The sequence below is a fragment of the Cervus canadensis genome, chromosome 6, assembly GCF_019320065.1.
Source record: "Cervus canadensis isolate Bull #8, Minnesota chromosome 6, ASM1932006v1, whole genome shotgun sequence".
NCBI lineage: Eukaryota > Metazoa > Chordata > Mammalia > Artiodactyla > Cervidae > Cervus > Cervus canadensis.
This window is the reverse complement of record NC_057391.1, coordinates 43,818,602-43,842,474: the sequence shown is the minus strand read 5'-3', so window position 1 is coordinate 43,842,474 and position 23,873 is coordinate 43,818,602. Positions and strand designations below refer to the sequence as shown.

At 46.4% G+C, this 23,873-nt stretch overlaps 1 protein-coding gene across 8 annotated transcripts in view; it reads left to right on the top strand.

Moving 5' to 3' along the window:
• Positions 1-23,873, top strand: part of TLN2 (talin 2) — a 492,565-nt gene that overhangs the window by 397,762 nt on the left and 70,930 nt on the right. For all 8 annotated transcript variants that reach the window (XM_043471776.1, XM_043471778.1, XM_043471781.1 and 5 more), the window contains 5 exons: positions 4,198-4,338; positions 4,765-4,946; positions 6,443-6,575; positions 9,016-9,117; positions 15,481-15,651. In XM_043471776.1, the coding sequence (XP_043327711.1) occupies positions 4,198-4,338; positions 4,765-4,946; positions 6,443-6,575; positions 9,016-9,117; positions 15,481-15,651 (729 nt within the window). The remainder of the gene's footprint in view (positions 1-4,197; positions 4,339-4,764; positions 4,947-6,442; positions 6,576-9,015; positions 9,118-15,480; positions 15,652-23,873) is intronic.

The window sequence follows — 23,873 nt, the reverse complement described above, 5'->3', positions numbered from 1 at the left end:
AAGCCCTCTTTGTAGCTCCCTACAGCCAGTGAGCTCTTGGGATGGCCTTAAAGCTAGGCCTGTGCTTGCAGGCTGCTGTAACGTGGGGGAGATGGAGGCCTCCTCCCCCGCCAGCACTCCGGGAATCAGTAGCAGTGCAGGAGAAATGACCCACTCACCCCTCAGCTTGCCGAAGTGAGCTTGGCTTTTCAATTCCCATCAGGGGGCAGGCTTTGCTGAAGACAATAAACTTGGTTTTTAATTTACTAATAGGAAAATGAAGGTCCTTTCAGTACAGCATACCATACTACATATCGAATAGATTTCCTGAGTCAAGGAATGGTTAAGAATTCTGCCAAATAGCAGAACAAATAAATATTTAATTCCCTAAATGCTTGAAATGGCTTCCATCAAGGCTGCATTTTACTCTAAGTTCTGTACTTCTTAGTCAACCTTATTTTTCCGTTTAAATCACAAGGGTATGCCTAAGCACGCACCTTTCTAGCCCTGAAGAAAGGGGGGAACCTCCCCCTCCCCTGCGGGGCATTGGAGAGCAGGAAGCAGATTACATCACAGTGGGTTATCAGCGCCCATTAGAATGTCTGCCCCCAGGAATCGTAGATCTCTACTGATGGCATTCTTTGCAATCCCAAAGCATGGCTCAGAAAGAATAAATGTGTGCACCCTCCTCCTGACCAGGCCCTGCTCTCGATGCCGGCCCAGTTGGAAGCACACGGACCCCTAACCATGGGAGCCATTTACCTGCCGGTCCCCACATGCACCCGTGCCGGCTTCTCCCTTTCGTCAGCTTCTTACCTAGCCTCAAGTCAGATGTGGGGAATGGAATGTTATTTTAAATGTGCAGTCACTCTGGTTTGGGTGCCAAGTAGAAGTTGTGCAACAACTGCTTCTGTTGCTCTGAGAAGCCAGAGCTCAGCCTTGCCTTTCACAGCAGAGTTGAAGCTCAGGGTTTTGCCATGAAGCACTTCCAGGGCGTCCAAAAGATTAAACTCGGCTGTAAGTATGCTTTCTTGATCGTCCTTTTGGTTGAATTGGTAAAGTGGGTTTCTTGAGATAAAAAGGAGGGAGAAAAAACCCTCTTGGGCCCCTTCTGCCTTTTCTTGTTGCCTTTTCTAAGGTCGGTAGGAGGGAAGGGAGCCAGGGGGCTTGGATTCCGGTTTGCGGCATGAGCTTAACCTTGCATGTCACTTTCTGGGTGTTGGTTTTGTCACCTGGAACATTGGAGCTTTGGGATTAAGTGATCTTTAAGATCCCTTCTGGGGCTTCCCTAGTGGCTGAGCAGTGAAGAATCTGCCTGCAATGCAGGAGACCCGGGTTCAATCCCTGAGTTGGGAAGATCTCCTGGAGGAGGGAATGGCAACCCACTCCAGTACTCTTGCCTGGAGAATTCCATCTACAGAGGATCCTGGTGGGCTACAGTCCATAGGGTCACACAGAATTGGGCACAACTGAAGCGACTAAGCATCAGCAGCAAGATCCCTTCTAATCCTTGAAATTCATGAAGCTTTGATTCTGTTGTACACACAGAAATGATTTCTCCCACATCTCTGTGAGATGTTGCTAAATAAGAAAATTCAGAGTTGCTAGCCCAGGGAGGAGAGTGCCCTTCTCCTGGTCGGGCCTGTGCATTTGGCTCAGTGGATTTACCCTTTTGTTGTTATGGCTGGAGTGCTAGACATTATGTGACGGGGAATGTCTGTACGAAAACTGTCATGCCTGCCTAAAATTTACCTGTAGCCAGATCTGAGTATTCAGTTTACTGGGGTGTCTCAGCCATCCCCAGAGGGGCAGCCACATTCAGAAATAAAATAACTCTCCATGTAAACAAACCATCCTTTCTGATGCTCAGTGCTTTTCCCTCTTGAAAATGAAAAACAGTGCCGGATTGGAGCTTGGCATTCTAGTCCACAGGCCCTACTATTCGGGGTCCCGCCCTTGCCCTGCAATAGGCCACATGATTTGTGATTTTAGGGCCCATGCTCAAAAAAAAAAATCTTTTCATCATCCTCTTGATGTGGTTGATGAAACTGCACAATTAGAAAAACCATTCCTTGGAATTCACCTGGGGTGATCATCCTGTCATTTTTCATACGTTCACCTGAGGGTTGGTGACGTGATCAGAAATCTGCCTTCCTAATAGACTGAGGGCGTTGTCCAAAGTAAAGAAGAGGATGGGAGGAGGGCAGAGAGGGCAAGAGCAGGAGGAAGAAGCGGCACCGCCCAGAGGCTGGGCATCTTCCATTGAGCTGGAAGGGCCTGACCTCAAGCAGTCAGTGATGGTGACGGTAAGATCATGAGAGCACCGAGATTGTTCACTGCCCCATCACCAGTGCCGTGCTGCAGGGCAGGTAACGGGTGGTGCTAACTTGACACTTCCTGAGTACATGTGGCAGTCGGCATTGAAGCCATCAATGTGAGTAAGTAGCAGGCACGTTGGAGTTCCACTGGGCCTGGAAGAATCGCAAAATAGGCAAGGTTGGGCCAAGGTCAGTGCCTGTCTGGTGGAGAAGGGCATGAGCAGAGGTGAGCTCTGCACAGTATTAGCAAAGACACTAAATTAACCAGGCTTATGGGAACTCCTCTGAAAATTAGGAGCATGGTGGATGCATAATTACTGTCCCAAGTTGCCAAGACTTGATTGCAATATAGTTGTTATTCAAATAGCCTTTAAATCTAACCATGTCTGCCTCCTCTTGCCCTGTTGAAAAATAGAAACATTCCCATCTCAGATCCAGTTTATTTCATAATGCTGGTGCCTCTGGCTTTTTACTCACTAATTGTCTAAACTGACTTTTATATACTGCTCATAATGGTTACATTAAAAGTTTAGTTGGTTATTTAACAATGAAATGTATGTTATTCTACAAACATGACTGCCTTCTCAAATGTAGCCCTTTACTGTGAGGCAGGAGTGCTGTCGCTGGAGCACAGACTCTTGGTTCTAACAGCCTTAGATTTGAGAAGGTGGAGCCCAGGGTTGGGGAACTTTGGATCCAAGTGTTCACCCTTTGTGGGGTGGCCTGGCATGCATCACAGGCTGCTTTCCTGGATTGGTTTCCAGGCAGGCTATTAATCAGTGATGTGATAAATCATTCAGTGCTCTGGTCATGTTGTTATTGTTCAGTCATGTCCAACTCTTTGCAACCCCATGAACTGCAGTACACCAGGCTTCTCTGTCCTTTACTGTCTCCCAGAGTTTACTCAAATTCATATCCATTGAGTTGGTGATACTATTTAACCATCTCATCTTCTGCCCAAGGCAAAAGGAGAAGAGGGCTATGGTATTAATGCTGCTAATTTTAAGGAGAAATAAGCTTTGAAAGCATAAGATACATAGACCAAAACATCCATGTGTGTAGAGTTCAGTGAATTTTCCCAGGCTGAACACACCTAAGTAATTGCAGCCAGATGAAGAGACAGAATATGGCCAGCCCCCAGAAGCCCACTTTGTGCTCCGTTAGTCTCACTGGCTCCAAAGGGGGATCTGACAGCCAGCACTCAGAATTAGTTTCACCTGCCTTTGTACTTTGCACAAATGGAATCATATCATGTCCGACCTCCTTACCTAAATATTACGTGTGTGAGACTTGTCCATATTTTAGGAAATTAGTTCTAGTTTTTTAAATAGTTTAAAAATAGTTTAAAATAGTTTAAAGTTTAAAACAGTAAACTCTAGTTTAAAATAGCTCTGTTTTTTCTCCATTACACTCCATTTTGCTCATTTCAGAATGGCAGATACAAAAGCCTTCCCTCTGTCAGTTATCCAGGGACATCCGGGTAAACTTAGAAGAAGTTCAAAGTGCTACACAGTGTGAAAAGCTGTCTTTTTATAGTTTGAGAGGGAATAGAATTAATTGGAGTGGAAAGGGAGGGGCCAAAACACAGTTTCAAAAGTAGGGAAGAAAGTGACTCAGCTGCAAGGTTTGGTAGCGTGACTGGGGAGTGGAGAACAGGGCACCCTCTGACTCATGTGAGCAGGGAGTTGATGGACTGTGAGGTCGGCTGGCCTGTGAGCCATATGTTCAGCTTTATTCCTTATTATTGCTCACTTAGCCACTCTGCTTGATGGCAGAGATCCTGCTAGTCAGTTCTTATTCATTGTTTATGAATTCACCGGACCTTTTGAGTATTCCCGTGAAACCTTTTCGCTGGGCGGTGACTGCTGTGGCCCGGGAGTGATTTGTGTTTCCCCATCAGGCCCTGGATGGGGACTTCTCCGAGGACAACCGCAACAAGTGCCGCATTGCCACCGCCCCCTTGATCGAAGCCGTGGAGAACTTGACAGCATTCGCCTCCAACCCTGAGTTTGTCAGCATTCCTGCCCAGATCAGCTCCGAGGTAGGGAATCTTCACAGCGACAGTCACATTGAGGTCTGTGGCTAGTTTTGTGTGTCCCTGAATGGAATGAACAGTTAACAATTCCAAAACCCCTCTCTGTCAATACATAGGGCACTGTTATTTTGTCAGTGATGACACATGCAGTTAATGAAACGATGTTGGTATATCTCTCAAAAGGTGATGTCTTGGTTTTATATGTTGAGAATAACCTGGACATAGGTTTGGGGCTGATTCTTGGTATACGTCAAACTCAAAAATGACACTTAAAGATTGGACGTAGCCCCAGGTTCTCCCCATCCAGGCCCCAGGTGAGCCAGCCTCCATGGTTCCCTACCCTCTGTCTTGATAAAGAACACCACCTTCCTGGGTCAGATTCATTCACTTAATCTGTGTGCCCTGCCCTTGACTTCTGCTCTCTGGTCCCAGGGCTCCCAGGCACAGGAACCGATCCTGGTCTCAGCCAAGACTATGCTGGAAAGCTCATCGTACCTCATCCGCACTGCCCGCTCACTGGCCATCAACCCCAAAGACCCGCCCACCTGGTCTGTGCTAGCCGGACATTCCCACACCGTGTCTGACTCTATCAAGAGTCTCATCACGTCCATCAGGTTAGTGTCTCCTGCAGAAATTGTGGCCTGCATCTGACAGGGCAGGAGGGGGATAAGCCCATCAGGAATTTTATTTAATAGCAATGTTGTTGATTATTGTCATAATTTTTTTCTTTACCTCTTTGGGACCAATGGTAGCACTTGTCACAATAATACAAATACTAACTTAAGTATTTGTTATATGTTAGATACTATTCAAGGCATTTTACCTGTATTAATTTTATGTTTATCATAACAACCTTATAAAGTAGATGCTGCTATTATCTCCCTTTTCCTGATGAGAGAATTCAGAAAGAAATTTAGATAACATTCCCAAGGTCATCCCCAGGTCTGATTGGGGATCAGACCTTTAGCCTTGACCTGAAGACCTCAGATCTTTAGCCTCGGTCCTTCTAACCATTGTACCATAGTGTCTATACCTAGGAGCTTAGGCAGAGAGCACCACTGTTTATTTAGCAGAATTCATGGTTAACTTTGGGCTTCCCTTGTGGCAATGACAATGCACTCCAGTACTCTTGCCTGGAAAATTCCACGGATGGAGGAGCCTCGTAGGACACAGTCCAAGGGATCAAAAAGAGTCGGACACGACTGAGCGACTTCACTTTGTACTTTGTACTTTTGTCCCTTGTGGCTCAGCTGGTAAAGAATCTGCCTGCAATGCGGGAGACCTGGATTCGATCCCTGGGTTGGGAAGATCCCCTGGAGAAGAAAAAGGCTACCCACTCCAGTATTTTGGCCTGGAGAATTCCATGGACTGTATAGTCCATAGGGATCGCAGAGTTGGACACGACTGAGCGGCTTTCACTTTCACTTCATGGTTAACTTACCTTGCTGATAAGACAAAAATAATATTCTAGGTCCTACAGTAACTCTTGGCATTCCTACACTCCTTGGGGATAGTAGGAACCTGAACAGTTATCCCATGTAGGTAAAACATTTTTCAAGTTGACCAAAGTTAATAGCCCACAGTATGGAATTGCATCCCTTTCCTCAGTTATATTTTGTCTTTCAATTGCTTTTGAAACTCAGGATCACGTCAACTTTCTTAATGCCTTGCAAAGAAAGATCCACTAAATATTTTAACTCCTGCCATAGCCCAGGACTTTGTGAGTAGTTTGCAATGTAGAGAGCGTAGTATATTTACACTGGAAATAGCACTGATTTTTGTTTCGTTTTGTTTAAATGATGTTTCTATGTTTAAGCCACTGAATGGAGAATCCAATACCAAACTGTTTCGTTTGCCTGGCAACCTGCCTGAGATGCAGGACAGCACCCTGCTCTTCCCACCATAAATAAGTAGACTGAGCGCAAGTGTTAAATGAAGAAATGCCTAGGTTCTGCAGAGAAGCATTGCCAAGCGAAGGTCAGGGATTCACTTGCTAAAGCAATGGAGTGGGATAGAAAGTAGACAAGGGCTCCTGGCCCACTAGTGCTGGAGCAGGTTGTGGAACTGGCACTTCATAGAGCCTGTGTTCAACTTGCCCTGTCCCTTCTAGGGACAAGGCCCCGGGACAGAGAGAGTGTGACTTCTCCATCGACAGCATCAACCGGTGCATCCGGGACATCGAGCAGGCCTCGCTGGCGGCCGTCAGCCAGAGCTTGGCCACGAGGGATGACATCTCCGTGGAGGTATGTGGGGCTGTGTGGTCAGCCCAGAAGCCTCTGGAAGGACTGAAGAATCCCAGCACCAGGCTTTGGGAATGGGGGAATAACACCAACACATTGTTGATGCAAAAGTTTCATCATTGGACCATCTTCCCCTGGAACCAGCCTGGAAAGTTCTTGCGAGGGGGTAGGGCATATGGGGAGCAGAGAACAATGGTTTGGTGAAGGAACAAGTATACTGTGGCTGAAATTTGGGAGGAAATGATTATTGTCAAATAAAAGTGTATCTGTAAGTGGAGTTACCATATTCAGTTGAGTACCTCAGTAGAGCAGACCTAAGCATGTAAACTTTGAGTGCTTCCCTGTCATTTCAGCAATGTGCTTTTTGGACTAATGGGCAAATTCAGCATTCAATGCTCTGTATTTTGTCCATGCAGAGATCAAAGATTCTGCCCTTATTGCTCAATATCTAGTATTGAGTGACCTCTTACATTCTAGTCAGAGCCACTTTCCCCTCTCTTGCCCATTATTTTGAAGTTGAGAATAGACTTTCCTACTTTGCTCCCTTGAGTTTTTTCTATTACTTATTACAAAGTCCCCTGATTCATACTTTTTTCCCCTGTGTAAAAGTGCCTGACACTCAAGGTGCCTAATAAATATGGATGGTCTATTGACTGATGTTTCCCTCCTGACCCAGAGCTCATCAACAATAAACTTTGGGGTCTTCCCTGGTGATCCAGTGGCTAAGACACTGCGCTTCCACTGCAGGGGGCACAGGTTCAGTCTCTGGTTGGGGAACTAAGATCCCACATGTCGTGTGGGATGGCCGAAGAATAGGAAAAAAAAAGAATTTTGACCTGTCTCTAAGCAGGGTCTAGAGTTGGAATTGGTTATTTTTATTCATAGAACTATTTCACTCCAACTTTACCCATCTTCCCCATTTCCAAGGAAAGAAAGAAAGAGTATCCATTCTCATTCCATATGGAATGTTAGAATTATTGTTAACTTATTATTAAAGTAGAATAAACATACAAAACTGTTTGCTTGTCATATGTGTGCCGCTTCATAGACTGCCACTGACTAAGCACATCCTGTAACTAGCACCCTGAGCAAGAAACTGAGATGATGAACACCCCTCCCACCTCTTGCACTCCCATCCTTTCACCATCCTTCCAAAGCATATCCTCTGTCTTGACTTCCTCCCTGGGGAGAAAATCCCTTCCTTTTATCTGCATGTGATTCCTACTTATACCATACTTAATTTAACAAGCCATATTTAATTTAACAAGACAACCTTGCCTGGATATTCTTACATTCTTAACTGCAGTTACATTATGAGTGGGAAGACCAGAAATAATTTGCTAAATAAGACACTTGAAAGTGTGGAGGTTTCTTTCCACCCACCTCTATCGCTCTTTTTCCTTTTTTTAATTTTTTACCCAGGATTTTGTTTCCAAACTTGTGGGTTAGGTTGCTCCTCTCTTTGAGGGAACTCTACTCAAAGCTCGCAACCCCATGTGCAGCATTGCTGGGTGGGAGAGTAGCCCAAATGTCCTATCTGATAGGCAGGACATTGTCACTTTGTTAGGAATCACCCCATTCTGTGCTGGCATGTGCAGACCTAAAACACCCAGCATTCTGACCTGGAAATCCTGTCTGTCTAGGAAAGCTCCATTGAAGATTCCCACCGAGAGATCTCTTTCCCACTACCAGTTAGCACTCTCCACCTTTGAATTCCTCACCCCCTTCACACTTCAGAATTATCTAGACACCTTGCCCCATCTCTTTAGAGCACGAGTTTAATTCTTTGGGTTGGAGAAATTAAACTCTTAAACCTGAGAAGAAATGCCTTGAGGGTGCCATTTTCACCAGTGGTATCCACATCACCAAGTAGAGTGCATAGAGCACCTGACCTAAGTCTAGTGGGCACCTCGTCGCATTTTCACGGTGTGGTGTCTGGGAAGTAGTCCTGCCTTAAAAGCCAATATCATTTTTAGGTTACCCTTTTCCCCACTCCCCGCTTAAGGGGTTCTTAGTTCTGAGGATGCAGCAACCTGAATATTCCCTCAGACCCCAAGGTAGTCCCTTCCATTTGGACATAGTTGTTTACTCTTATTGGAAAGCCACCGCAGTTCTACTTTTCCAGTAATGATTCTGAATAACCCAAAGTAAAGATACCACTAGCACCAGTTGTCACTGTGACTGCTCGGAGTGAGAAGCCAGTAGCAAAAGTGTTCCTAGGGCCTACCTCATGCCCCTTATGGGTAGAACTGGGGGGTCTATCCCAGGGGAACCGAGGGTCCCTGGGAGGGCTTGAGTGGAACAATGGCCGGAGGGTACGCCCAGGCATTTTAACATCCATTTCTTGTGACCTCCCTTATCTTTCACATGGGCCTTTTTAAATCAGTACAACTACGTGGGGAGCCGTTGTGGGGTGAACTTGACAGATCTGTCTCCTTATCAGGCCTTGCAGGAGCAGCTGACTTCAGTGGTCCAGGAAATCGGACACCTTATCGATCCCATTGCCACAGCAGCTCGGGGAGAAGCAGCTCAACTGGGACATAAGGTAACAGGCATTGGGCGTGGGGACCCTGCTGAGAGTGTGCGAGAAGGAGGCAGGGGTAGGGGAGAGAGGATATTGATTCTGTTGCTCTTGTTCCTCAAAGGCTCTTTGGCCGGTGTTAGAGCCAAGTCAGTGCTGGCCTACATTAAAGAAAAGACCACTCAACGTCCCTCAACCGCGTCTCCAAAAATGACCCCCTCAAGGATCTCTTTTCACTTAGCATTGAGACAAAAACTGCAGGGAGATTTTTCTGAGGCTTCCCAGGTGGCGCTAGTGGTAAAGAACCTGCCTGCCAATGCAGGAGACACAGGAGCCTCGCGTTCAGTCCCTGGGTCGGGAAGATCCTCTGGACTAGGAAATGACAACCCACTCCAGTATTCTTGCCTGGGAAATCCAATGGACAGAGGAGCCTTGCAGGCTACAATCCACACAGTCGCAAAGAGTTAGACACGACTGAAGCAACTCCATATGGTCGCAAAGAGTCAGACACAACTTAGCACTTAGCACATAGTCAGACTTTGTAGCCAACAAGGCATTTACAGTCACTTCTTGCCCTTAATCTTTCCTGGGACAAACCAGAGACTGGACTTGGCATTCCTGAACTGGTGTCTGCCATTTTTTGCCCTGGCTCACTAGCCTCCTCCCAGTGTGTTTAGGACACAGTGTTCTTCCATGGTTTCTGGTATTGTGTCCATTTTCAGACATGCGGAAGCAAAGCAGACTTTCAGACTTCACCCTCGATGGCTAAAACCTCTGTGTGGCCACTCTGTCAGCCCTTCAACTGAGCACTCAAACCCACATGGTTTCAGGCACTGCCTGTTTGGGGTCATTTTGCAGATCCTTCAGGGAGCATTGGCTCATCAAGCAGCCTGTGCCTTGGCAGAGAGAGGACAGACATTGGATTTTTAACAACCCACAGGGTTTCCTAGTATTTATCAGTGCCACCATCAACATCAATGTGCAGATCAAGAAATCCAGCAGCCGAAATTGTCTCTGCAGGTATTGATTTTTAAAAAGTCAATATTCCTGCTTTTTCAAATTACCTAAGGGCCTAATAAGCTTCCTGCTGGTTCTAAGGAAAGGAGTTTGAGATTTAAAATGGCCAGTGTCTCTCTGCCATTTCAAGTGTGGCCAATTTCATTTCTCAACTGAGCCCCTTTGTGATAAGAAAGGGCTTGTCCACTGGTGCGAAATGGTGTTGAGGGTGGAAGGACAGGCCTGGAGGCTGGCGTACAGTGTATGTGACTACTGTGGGCAGAATAAGTTTGGCAGAGATGCCAAACTTTGTTTCAGCAGTTACTTTTATTTAACGTATTTATTTTATTTTCTGGCTGTGCTGGGTCTTCATTGCAGAGCATAGGCTTTCTCTAGGTGCACAGGCTTCTCATTGTGGTATCTTCCCGTTGCAGAGCATGGGTTCTAGAGCATGCAGGCTCAGTAGCTGTGGGCTTAGCTACTGCGGTGGCACATGGAATCTTCCGGGACCAGGAATTGAACCTGTGTCCCCTCCCTTGGTAGGTGGATTCTTAACCACTGGGCCACCAGGAAAGTCCCCAGCAGCTGCTTTTGATTCCAGTAGAAATTTCATAAGAAAATATTTCAAGACCTCCAGGGTAACATCTTTGTCTCTGCCAATATGTTGTTTGTGTGGAAGGTTAATTCCTCTGCCAGTGGGTGGCCTGAGAAGAAAACTTACTTGTATCACTTGAGTTATCAATTGATTCTTGGCCCCTTGGCTAAACAAGACTCATCTTCTGAAAGGGAGTTCTGGACAATGGTAGCCTAGGAGCCCTTGGTCCACAGGTATCATGGGCTGATGGTTAATACCCACCTGATTCCAGTGTTTCATGGAGGTGCTCATGCGGGGCCCCAGTTCAGCAGCTGGTACCACTTGGGAGTGATAAAGGCAGATTCTCAGACCCTACCTGGATTGGTTTCCCACAGCTGCTGTGACAAAGTACCACAAACTGGGGGGCTTAAAACAAGAAATATTTAATCTCTTACCACTCTGGACTCCAGAAGCCCAAAATCAAGGTGTTGGCAGGGCCACACCTTGTTTTCTGCAGGCTCTGGGGAGAATCTGCTCTTTGCAGCTTCCAGCTGGTGGTGGTTCTTGGCCTTCCTTGACTAAAATCATGGCTAGTCTCTCTCCCTGGTCACTTTTTTCCCCCACTTTTCTGCCTTCTCTTTTTCTGTCTCTTCTAAGGACACTTGTAATCAGGTTTGGGGCCCACCCAAGAAATCCAGGATGATCTCATCTTTGTTGCTGTTGTTGCTCAGTCACTCCATGGACTGCAGCACACCAGGCTTCCCTGTCCTTCACTATCTCCCAAAGTTTGCTCAAACTCATATCCACCGAGTTGGTGATACCACCCACCCATCTCATCCTCTGCCACTTCCTTCTCCTTTTGCCCTCAGTCTTTCCCAGCATCAGGATCTTTTTCAGTGAGTCAGATCTTTGCATCAGGTGGCCAAAGTATTGGAGCTCCAGCATCAGTCCTTCCAATGAAGGGTTGATTTCCTTTAGGATTGACTGGTTTGATCTTCTTGCAGTCCAAGGGACTCTCAAGGGTCTTCTCCAGCACCATAATTTGAAAACATCAATTCTTTGGCACTCAGTCTTCTTTGTGGTCCAACTCTTACATCCATACATGACTACTGGAAAAACCATAGCTTTGACTATACGGATCTTTATTGGCAAAGTGATCTTATCTTAAGATCCTTAAATATTCATGCAAAGACTCCTTTGTAAGATCACCTTTACAGGCTCCAGGGTTTGGACATGGACATACCTTTGGGAGGGGTCACCATTCAACCCACTCACCTTCCCTAGGCCTAGGGACTCACATCATGTACCAAATACTCAAAATTCTGTTTTATTTTAACTTCTTTGCTAACCCACATAAGAAGGTTTCCTGTTCTATCATGTCTCTAAGAACAGAAGGTATTGGAGTCCTTGCCAGACTTCTTAAATACAGAAAAAAAAAATCCCATCCCTTTCAAACCTTTGCCCCACAATATGTGAGGAATAAGGACCCCTAGTGCTTGCTTTACTACATGGAGGCCTGTGCTAAGGCCTTTACATATGCTGACTTAATCCCTGAGAAATCTGAAGAAACTTACTGCTATTACATTTTACCAAGGAGAAAACTAAAATTTAGTATTAATAATAGGATGGAACCTGCCTAAGATGTCTTAAAACAGAGTCAGTAGGGAGGATTCAAATCTAGTGACTTTGAAGCTATAGCTTACTCCCCATCACCCCGCCATCTTCCTTCCCTGAGGCAGTCAGGCACATGTTTAGCTGTGATCACTTATGCTCAACGCGCAGCATTTTATAGTTGCATTGAAAAAATGTACTTTAAAATATATATATATATATATATATATATATATATATATGTTTATTTGGCTGCACCAGGTCTTAGTTGCAGCATGCAGGATCTTTAGTTGCAGCATGCAGGGATTGAACCCAGGCGCCCTACTTTGAGTCTTAGCCACTGGACCACCAGGGAAATCCCGAAAATGCACTTTTAAGATAATACACGTGTTAGTCACTCAGTCATGTCAGACTTTTTGTGACCTCATGGACTCTAACCCGCCAGGCTTCTCTGCCCATGAAATTCTCTAGGCAAGAATACTGGAGTGGGTAGCCTATCCCTTCTCCAGGGAATCTTCCCAACCCAGGGATCAAAACTGGGTTCCTGCACTGTAGGCAGATTCTTTCCTGTCTGAGTAAAACTAATCTAGAAAACATATTGGATTCTAGTGCGTTAAATATCTTGACTCCTTTAATACTGACAGGACCCATCCTGAGCCCTGACTCCTGATGACCCATCACTGCTCTTGGTGGTGACACCAGTGCCCTTCCTGGGGAAGTGGAGATGAAATCCAAGCAAACATGCAGGACTGTGCCCAGGATCGTGCAGACTGGGCCTGACACAGAGGTCTTTGCCTGAAGCAGGGAGCCTGGGGGCCAAAATCCAGCCAAGTCACGTGCCTCGGCATCAGTCAGTCTGCCCAGAGGATGGGGAGCGCCTTTAAAATTCACACAAAGCACCATAAGGGCCAGCAGCAGCCCCGCTCAAGTGCTTTGAAACCTGTGTCAGATAACTGTAACTGGGGATAGAAAAGTGAAAGTGTTTGTTTTTCGCTGATAGTCTTATCTCACTATTAGCTTTATATATATATATATATATGTATATATGTTTTTACATATATAATTTTACTTTATTTGCTTATTTATTTTGGCTGTGCTGGGTCTTCACTGTGGCTCACAGGCTCTTCTTGGCGATGTGCAGGCTTCTCTAGTTGCAGCACATAGGTTTAGTTGTAGCATGTGGGATCTTAGTTCCCCACTCAGGGATTGAACCCAGGCCCCCTGCATTGGGAAGACAGAGTCTTAACCACTAGACCACCAGGGAAGTCTCACAGTGTTAGTGTAATGAACATTCATATTTTGGACCCTCACCTTGCCACAGCCCCCCCACCACCACCCCCCGCTTGTATTTTATTTGCGTGGGAATAGATGATGGCATTTGAAGCAAGTACAGCAAACTGTTAACATCTGATATTACAGATGCTAGGTAGATGGTGAGCTTTGGTGAGCATGTACAGTCAGCCCCGTGTATCCACGGATGCTGAAACCACAGATGCAGAGGGCCGACTGTACTACAGCATTTCATATAAGAGACGTGAGCATCCTCAGATTTTTGGTATTCATGGGGATCTTGGAACCCCCTGCAGATACCAAGGAATGACTGTGTGCACCATCAATAGTGTTACCAACTAGAGACAGATCTCTGCTGTAGCAATGCTTAACTGTCTTGATGGACTTTTTTTTGTTCTCCCATGTAGTTGTTGTTCAACCAGTAAGTCATGTCCTACTCTGTGACCCCCTGGATTGCAGCACTCCAGGCTCCTCTCTCCTCTACTATCTCCTGAAGTTTGCTCAAGTTCATATCCATTGAGTTGGTGATGCTATCTAACCATGTCATCCTCTGCTGTCCCCTTCTCCTCCTGCCCTCAATCTTTCCCAGCATCAGGGTCTTTTCCAATAAGTCAGCTCTTCACATCAGGTGGCCAAAGTATGGGAGCTTCAGCCTCAGCAACAGTCCTTCCAATGAATATGCAGGGTTGATTTCCTTTAGGATTGACTGGTTTGATTTCCTTGCAAAGGACTCTCAAGAGTCTTCTCCAACACCATACTTCAAAAGCATCAATTCTTCGGTGTTCAACTTTCTTTATGGTCCAACTCTCACATCCATACATGACTACTGGAAAAACTATAGCTTTGACTATATGGACCTTTGTCAGCAAAGTGATATCTTTGCTTTTTAATATCCTGTCTAAGTTTGTCATAGCTGTCCTTCCAAGAAGCAAGTGTCTTTTTAATTTCATGGCTGCAGTCACCTTCTGCAGTGATTTTTGCAGCCCAAGAAAATAAAATCTGTCACTGCTTCCACTTTTTCCCCTTTTATTTGCCATGAAATGGTGGAACCAGATGCCATGATCTATCTCATGTTGGGTTCATCATAAACAGAACATTTTGATTGATGGGAAATAATTTTTTCCCCAAATCCATGGTTTGGTCAAAATACTTGGGGGTGGAGGGCAGTGGGTTGACTTTCTGAAACTCTTTTGAGGGTGCCTTTACTCTAAGGCTGCTTTTCTCACCTCCCTGCTCCCCTACCCACTCCTAGCCCCCTTCCCTTTGAGTCTGTAAGTTGTTCACGTTTGGTTCTTTCAAAAGCTCTTCTATTCGTGAAATTAAAACTTTTTGTAAAACTTTGCAATATTTGTAAAATTCTCACACCTAACTCTGGATCTCAGGACAGATTTCTTAGCACTTCTGCTGTGATCAGAGATAGACAGAGAACTTCTAAGCAAGAGTTCATTCATTACAAGTACTCTCAAAATTGAAGCTGGACAAGGAATAAGGTCTGAGGGTCTAATAAATGTAACATGGTGACTGTAGTTCCTAACACTGGATGTACAGCAGAGAAAAACAGAAGTGGAGTCCAGCAGACCTGCCTCTCCCTACGACCCTTTCCGTCTCTGCCCCAGTCTCCGCCCCACCAGTGGTGGTGCTGCGCTCAGTCGTGGCTGACTCTTTGCAAACCCATGGGCTGCAGCCCACTAGGCTCTTTTGTTCATGGGATTTTCCAGGCAAGTAGACTGAAGTGGGTTGCCATTTCCTCCTCCAGGAGATCTTCCCAACCCAGGGATCAAACCCTCAGCCCCTGCATCTCCTGATTTGGCAGACGGGTTCTTTATCACTGCGTCACCCTGGAAACTCCCTCCTCACCAGTGGGACCCCTAAAGGAGACTCACGTATGTGTTTGTTTGTTTGTTTTGTCTTGAAAGGTGACACAGCTGGCGAGCTATTTTGAGCCCTTGATCTTAGCTGCAGTGGGTGTCGCCTCCAAGATTCTGGACCATCAGCAGCAGATGACGGTGCTGGACCAGACCAAGACGCTCGCAGAGTCTGCCCTGCAGATGCTGTATGCGGCCAAGGAAGGTGGAGGAAACCCCAAGGTACAACTCAGGATGCTAAGGACTCACTTAGGACACTGAGGAGCCACCAGAAGTTCCTCTGTATCATGTCCCTCCAGGGAAGGCACCTCCACGTTTTGGATGGTGGCATTTTTTTTTTAATTAACCATTTTGTGATCGTTATTTTATTATTATTTTTTTGATGGTGTTGGCTCTTCTTGCTGCGCATGGGCTTTTTCTACTTTTGGGGAGCGGGGACTACTCTTTGTTGTTGGGCATGGACTTTTCATTGCAGCGGCCTCTCTTGTTGCAGAGCACAGACTCTAGGCCCATGGGCTTCAGTAACTGCAGTGTGTGGGTCAGTAGTTGAGGCTCATGGGCTCTAGAGCTCAAGTGTGTGTAGGCAAGAGTCCTTGGGAAAGAAAAATATACTGTGTGGTTATTGAAGGAATAAAAACCATACCAGCCAGGCACCTGCTTGGTGTTGACATGCAGCTTACAAGAAGCAAACCTCTGTTGTTTTCCAGTAAATGTCATTCCCATTCCTGGTAGTTAAGTTCAAAGAATAGCATGGTGCCCGGTCGCCTGTGGCATATGCTGCTATTGCCTTGGGGACAGGAGTTTAATATGAAAATCTCCCTCACCAGTTTGCAAGTGGAACATTTCTTCAGCCTGATGTGTCGCTTGGGTACCTTACGTGGCCAGAGATGGTGGCAGCATGTTCTTTTCTCTTGGGAATGATTTTGTCAAAGTGATTATTTTACTTGTAAATCCAGCATGAACCTTAAGTTTCCTCAGGTTTCTGGAACCTGGAGAGGGTGTGGAGGCTTCCCACTACACTCGTGTTTTGTTCTAACAGGTTCCTCCATTAAGTCATCTGATCCGAATGTCTTCTTCTAAGCAGGCTGACTTGAGGGAGCACTACTGGAACGATTTCTATAGGATACTGACCTACAAGCTCCAGGGATCCATATGTATTTCTCGGTGTGTTTTGTTGTATCTCTAGGATCTTCAAATGGTCAAGTGGTAAAGCAGAGAAAACTCTAGGCTGAGTCAGAATCGCAGATAGTGTTCTCAGAGTTAATAGTTATTGAGTGCTGACTCTATGTCATTTACCACATCTTATGCCCTCATCCTCTTTAATCTTCATAAAAACTCTGTGACATGGAGGGGTTCCCATTGTACACATGTGGAAGCTGACTTCTCTGCTAAGTTGCCTGAGATGTCTGATGAGGTGCGTGGGGGGTGGGGGGTGCTGAGCCTGCACCCTATGGAAATACAGGCGGACTCAGCCTGGAGCAGGGCTGGGAGGGTCAAGGAGAGAGACAAGGAGGAGGGCTGATGAGTCTCAACAAAAGGAAATTACCTGACACATAAGGGTAGCTAGAGCCACGGTAGGAAGAGGAAACAGCATCTGCAAAGGTATAGATAGAGTTATAGAAGGATTGTGATCTTTTTAGCACTTGGCCTGGGCCTCCCCACTGGCACAGTGGTAAAGAACTCACCTGCCAATGCAGGAGACACAAAGAGACTCAGGTTCGATCCCTGGGTCTGTAAGATCCCCTGGAGAAGGAAATGGCAACCCATTCGAGTATTCTTGCCTGGAGAATCCCATGGACAAGTTCATGGGGTTGCAAGGAGTCATACCCAACTGAGTACGTATGTGCATGCTGGTGTGTATGGGACATGGAGAGTGTAGGGACAAGGGGACGGGAAGGGAGTCTGGGCTAAATTGTGACCGGCTTCCTCCCCACCAGGAGGAGCTGGGGCTTTATTGTGAGCAGTATGGAATGATAACAATCCATCAATAGTCTAGAATCTCCATTCTGGAAACAGCATGGATAATGTTTTGACTTGCATCCTCTATGTTCAGTTTTTCACTCATGCATCTGGCAACTCATAAGAGACTAATCTTGGGGATGCTAAAAATATTCAGAGCCAGTCTCGGCCCTCAAGTTGTTTTGAGTCTTCTGGCAAAATAAGTCTAGTTGCTGAAGTGCTGGGCAGAGCAAGAACAAGAATGCCCTCTTGGCTGTGACAGGTTAGTGATAGGTGTCCCAGAGTCAGGCCCACCCACTTTGCTCCCTTCCTGAACTGGAGGAGCCAGAACTGGCCTTCCAGAGCCAGTTCTGGGTTGTCTTTTCTCCAGGGCTGCCTAATGCCACATCTCCACTCCTAACCTGAGGGAGTTTCATTCTTAGCAGAATAACTCAAATTAGGATGCTTCTGCATGATTACAATATTAGCACATCTGCTGGAACTGCGGGTTCTGAGATCCTTGTGGAAGTCTGTTTTTTTGCCAAGAAAATTCATGGTTGAGCATTTGTAGTCAGCACTGTAAGCTTGATAATGACATCTTTTGATCGGAGGTGGTGGCTGGAGGCCAGCATGGAGTAGTTTTCAGTGAAAGGCCTAAAGCACCAGGTGATGAACTGAGACGTGTGATGAGAGACAGCAACTCAGGACTTGATGTGGATCCTCTCACCAACAGCAATCACCCGTGCTGTCTGCTGACTCCACCAGGCCTGTCACAGGCAGCCTGGGACACTGCACCTTGGCTTGCAGCCCCTTTCCTAAGAGGCCAAGTGCAGAGACTCAATCCCCTTGCATCAAGGGGATTGCTATTCTTTGGACAAATATTCACTAGGGGTTACTCGCTGTGTGTTAGGTGATGTATATATGTATGTATTAGGTGTCATAGTTCTTGTTTGCAGAGGAAATGTGGTTAAAATGTGGTTGAATGGTTTTCAGTGACTTTGATCTATCAAGGAAAAAAATTAAAAAGAGGCAGGCCCAGAGCCTGGTGTTAATGAATCACACGAGTACCAGGCATTTGGTGTGTGACCTCACCCCCATCCCACTGAGCCCCTTCTACAGTCTTCCTCTACCTCCAGAGCTCTGCCCCCCCCAACCCTCCCCCACTCAGTCCCCCACCCCCCATCCTCCTTGAAGAGACCTTCCAACTTCTGCCCGTAACCGTCCAACAAATATCCCCTGCTGTCCATTATTGGGCAGTTCTCATTATTAGCTGTTTTTTTTCTCTCTGCTGAAGTTGAGGTCTGCCCCCATAGCCTTTTCTTCCATTTTCCAAACTCCTGTGATGTCCACGCCTGCTTTACTGGGCTTTGTAGTTGAAATATTGTAATAAAGAAGTAAGGCTCCCTTGGAATTCGACTTCAGACTTGTTTCCAAAGAGAAGTGAAGTCTGATTCTTCCCCTGTGTTGTTCTGTGAGGAACAATAACAAGGAGCCCCTCCAGATTCTAAAATAACGACCTCATTGTTAAGCCTGCGCTCCCCTTTGCAGATGTCCTTGGTGGGCTAAGCCTGCCTTAATTGAGAGCCTGCTGTGTCTTCCCCTGTCTGAAGCTGGAGCGCTCCAGCAGCCTGCATGTGGGGTTTGGCCTCGGCGGTGTGATCAAGATGAGGTTTGCCATTGGAGTTAGAGAAAATGGTCCTGGGTGAGGCATGGAGTAATTGGAGCAGGCTTCAAAGACTCTGAACTGACCCTTTAAGGATCTGTAAAACTTTAATATGTGGAGTGAAGGAGAACAGACCTTCTGGAGAATTCTGGGTGATTCATTTCTGGGACAGCCAAGAGCAAGGATGTATTTTTGTAGGTTTTGATGCGTGGTGTGGAAAAAGTGTCCTTTATGTTTTCTAAGGAGTTTCAGGGAACTGTTTTGTGATTTACTTCTGCCACTCCCCAAATTAGCTTCTGATCCCTTACTTTACCTTTATGGGAAACCAGATAACTTGGCCAGCCACTGTCTTCTCCCTCAAAATGTGTACTTGCTTTAATATAAAAACACAGAGTTGCTGACATTTTTGTGCCACCCATAGTCACTTCAGTCTAAGTGAGATTTACAGAAACGCGCACCTTACATTTTACCTTTTTTAATCAACGAGATCATATTTATGTGAGATTCTCTCTCTGGAGAGTTATGTATAGATGTCATTTTTCAGACTTCCATCGAAATGAAACAATCTATACATTTTATGTTTTACCTTCTCGGTGCCATGAAATCCACCATTGGCCTAAATGAGCAGTTCCCCTCCATCACATCTGTCAGGGAGAGAGCTTTGCATCCTGACGCAATTCCTGCAGGATAGCCATCCGTGATCACATATTTCACATCTCACCAGATGTTGTATTTGAAGGACTCTTCTTGATTCCCATGGCTTTTCAATTTTCACGTTCCTATGGCTCACATAGCCTCTTCTTGGAGTTCTTCTATTTCATTTAATCATTCAAAAGAGTTATCATTTCCCGTCTCTCACTACCTTCTCATCTACCAGAGGAGTTTCTTGGTTCTTCTGGAATGCTCTTTTCTCCCTAAGATGGATCAAGGCAGTCACGGCCACTGCATGACGGCTGGGCAGTGTGGTTCTCCCACCACCTGGCATTAGGTCAGATTCCCCTGGTAAGACCACAGGCCCCTGCCAGACTGTCCTCGATTCAGACACCAGCCCTAAGCCCCAGGCTCCCTAAACCTCTCTTACTCTGACCGGCTGGCTACATTCAGGGGTTCTCACCACCCCTTAGGTTGGTTAATGTGCTCAACTCAGGAAATTGCTCTCCTTACAATCACACTTTTATTATAAAGGATGTATGTGCATGCTAAATCACTTCAGTCATGTCTTGACTCTTTGTGACCCCATGGATTATATAGTCCTCCAGGCTCCTCTCGCCATGGGATTCTCCAGGCAAGAGTACTGGAGTGAGTTGCCATGCCCTCCTCTGGAGGAGCTTCTCAACCTGGGAATTGAGCCCACATCTCTTAAGTCTCCTGCATTGGCAGGCGGGTTCTTTTACCACAAGCACCACCTGAGAAGTCCATGATAAAGGATATAACCAGCCAAAAGAAGAACCCCGGAGGGTGAGATCTGGGAGGGTCTCAAACTTGCAACTCCCATATCCTCAGGATGTGTCACCCTCCCCGCTTACTGCTGTGCATCACCCACCGGCCTCCTGTCCAGAGCTTTTATTGGGATTTCATGATGTAGCCTTGATGGACTGAGTTTAGTCATATGACCAATGATTCCATCATTCCCCCTCATTTCCCCAGAGGTGGTGGTCAGGATGATACTGTGTTGCTTAAAGTCCCAGCCAGCCCCATCCTGAATCTACCTACTGGCCCCATTAGACTTTGTTGGCATAACCTACTGTGTGGCCACCATAAATAACAGACACTTGTGTGATCACTTGGGAAATACTAAGGGGTTTAAAAGTTCCTAGGAACTGAGGACAAAGATCAACCAAATGTCTTAGTTTTCAGCAGTGGGTGAGGTTCCAGGACTGGGTTTCATCCAGTGGCCAGCTACTGGGAGTTGAAAGACACATGCAGTCTAGACCCTGGGAGGCGAGGAGTGCAGCTTCAGGGGAAAATTTTGGGAACTGGTAACAAGTTCATGGTCAGGTGTGGAGTCCGCAGTGGCTGAGAGAGCTGGGGCCAGACTGATGCCAGGATATTAGGTCAGGGGGCGCCCAGACAATTTTATGGATAACTCCTGATCCTGAGGTCTCCTGCTTTTGCCACATGGTACCTGGTTCTTTCACTTTGTTTAAAAGGACCCTGTTTAGAGGAACAGGCTGAAACCTCCCCCTTGCAGATGGCACATTCCCTCCATTAAGGTTTATTTTTTCAGGAGTGCTGGTAAACCTGACCTTATCTAGCGATAGGTTCATTTCCCTTTTGACTGGTGGCCTCGGCTCAGCAAATGGCCAGCTGGTCAGTGGTGATTGTCCTCCACTAGGCCTGTATACTCTAAGTGCTTAAGCTCCCATTTCCAGATTGCAGCTGTCAGAGGGCTGTCATCCAATCCCCACCTTCCAAAGTGCTCTGGGGATTTCAGAAGGTGTATGGCGCTCAGCATAATGCTTGGCACAGAAGGGTCCTTGGAAATGTTTCTTGCAAATTAGCGGCTGTCCTTGCACTGCCACTCTTCTGTGATTTGATGTTTATTGTTATTCCTGGACCCCTGCCTGTCACCTAAGATGAAGCATTGTCTGTAAAATGCTCAAATACCCGGCCCAGGATACAAGAACCAAGACTTTAAAACTGAACAAAAGTCACATTGGGTCCACAGGTTGGCTTTTGTGTATACAAGTACACACTAGCCCTTGGAATCTTGCCAGCATCCTTAGGAAAGTTATTGGGTTTTCTTGGTCCAGTTAGAGGAGCTGGGGCATGTCATCACAGCCCCAGTGATGTGGCTTGGGGGCAGGGAAGGGCCAGGTCCTGTTCTGACAGCCATCCCCCTACACACACATACCACATCTCTGCCCCCAGCTGTGCCACCCATGCTCTTTTGAAGCCTAAAAACAAATGATTCAATTTCTTTCTTTTTTCTCTTTACTTCTTTGGCTGTGCTGGATATTATTGCTGCATGTGGGGTCTTTTAGTTGCTGCATACAAGATCTTTAGCGCTGCCTGTGGGATCTAGTCCCTGACCAGGGATCAAACACAGGCCCCCTGCATGAGGAGTGCAAAATCTTAGCCACTGGACCATCAGGGAAGTCCCAAGATGGCTCCATTTATTTCTAAATGAGTCTCCAGGGGAGAAATTTGCACCAATGGCCTGTGAAGGTTATGCTTATAAAAATACCTCCAAAAATAAAAATGAGTCTCTTTCAGTACCTTAAACCCACCTTCTAGGGGAAAGCAGAGCAAATGGCTTGCAAGAAGCAGAGCCTGGTTGGAGAGATGGGGCTGAGGTTGGTTGGTGGAGAGACAGCAGAAGGGACAGGGGCTGTGTGCCAGGCACTGTACCAGACCCTTCCATATGGTGTTTCACTCGCCTTCACAATGCACATGCCTTCTCACCCTTAGACCTTTGTACAGGCTGTGCCCTCTGCCTGGAAGCCTCCTCATTCCACCCCCTCCTCACCCTGCAAGAGACTGAATTCTTCCTCCAGGGCCTAGACATGTCTGAGAAGTCTTCTCTGATGCCCAGGCTGGGTTAGGAACCCTTCTTAGGTGCTGTCGCACTCAGCTATTGCTACAAACAAGCCACCCTGAAACGAAGTGACTTAAAACACTGCCACTTTTCTATTCTCTCTGGCACATGTACAGATCCACTGAGTCCCACAAGGCAGTCCTCACTCAGTCCCTCCTGCGGTTGTAGCCATATGGCCGCTGGGGCTTGAAGGACCTAAGGCTTAGTCACTCCCAGGTCTGGCTCCTGAGCAGAAATCACCCAGACTTTTTGGGATCTGGAACACCCCTTCCTACTTCTACGTGGTCTCACCATGCAGTCTGCCAGGCATACAGCCTCAAGATACCTTCTCACATAGAGGCTGAAGACTTCAAAGGCACGCATACTGAGAGAGAAACAGGCAGAAGCTGAATCATTTTCCATTACCAGAAATCAGGCAGCATCACATGTCCCCCAGTTCTTTACTTTGAGGCCATTGCCTTCTGATGACTCTTTGACTCCTGAGTTTCATCTCAGGGCTGTAAGAATGTAGAGGAAAGTTGATGAGCACACAACCATCCCTGGAGGGCTTCTGGGAGGAGGTGGTATTGAGGTTGGTCCTTGAAAAAAGGGCTAGGATTAAATGGAGGGGAGGAGGGAGAAGGCAGACACAGCCAGTCCCTGCAGGCAGAGCAAGAGAGGCTGGAGCTGTGAGGAAACCAGCCAGGTGGCAGCCAGAACTCTGTGCCAAGGAGATGGGGGAATTTGTCTGGGAGGGAGGTGCCTCCCAACCCCATGGAGGGCCTAGAAATAGAGAAGGTGGACTCTGGTCTGGGGAAGAGTCAAAGGAACAAAGTAATCTTTGTTCCTCAAGGTTATTTGTCATTATTACCTTCTAAAGTAATTTAGTAGTAATGTCAATAGTTAACATTTGTGTCCTAGCATCATTGCCTTGAGGATGTTGTTGTTATTGTTCAGTCGCTAAGTTGTGTTCAACTTTGTGGCCCCATGGACTGTAGCCCACCAGGCTGCTCTGTCCATGGGATTTTCCAGGCAAGAGTACTGGAGTGGGTTGCCATTTCTTTCTCCTGAGGATCTTCCTGACCCAGGGATCAAACCTACATCTTGAACCTGTATTGGCAGGTGGATTCTTACCACTGAGCCACCTGGGAAGCCCCACCTTGAGAATAACCATCCATAATTAATACATTTCACATCTCATCAGATGTTGGTTTGAAAGGACTCTTCTTGGTTCCCATGACTTTTCAATTCCACAGGCTGAACCAGTTCATATGGCTCATGTAGCCTCTTCTAGAACTCTTTTATTTAATCATGCAAAGGAGTTAT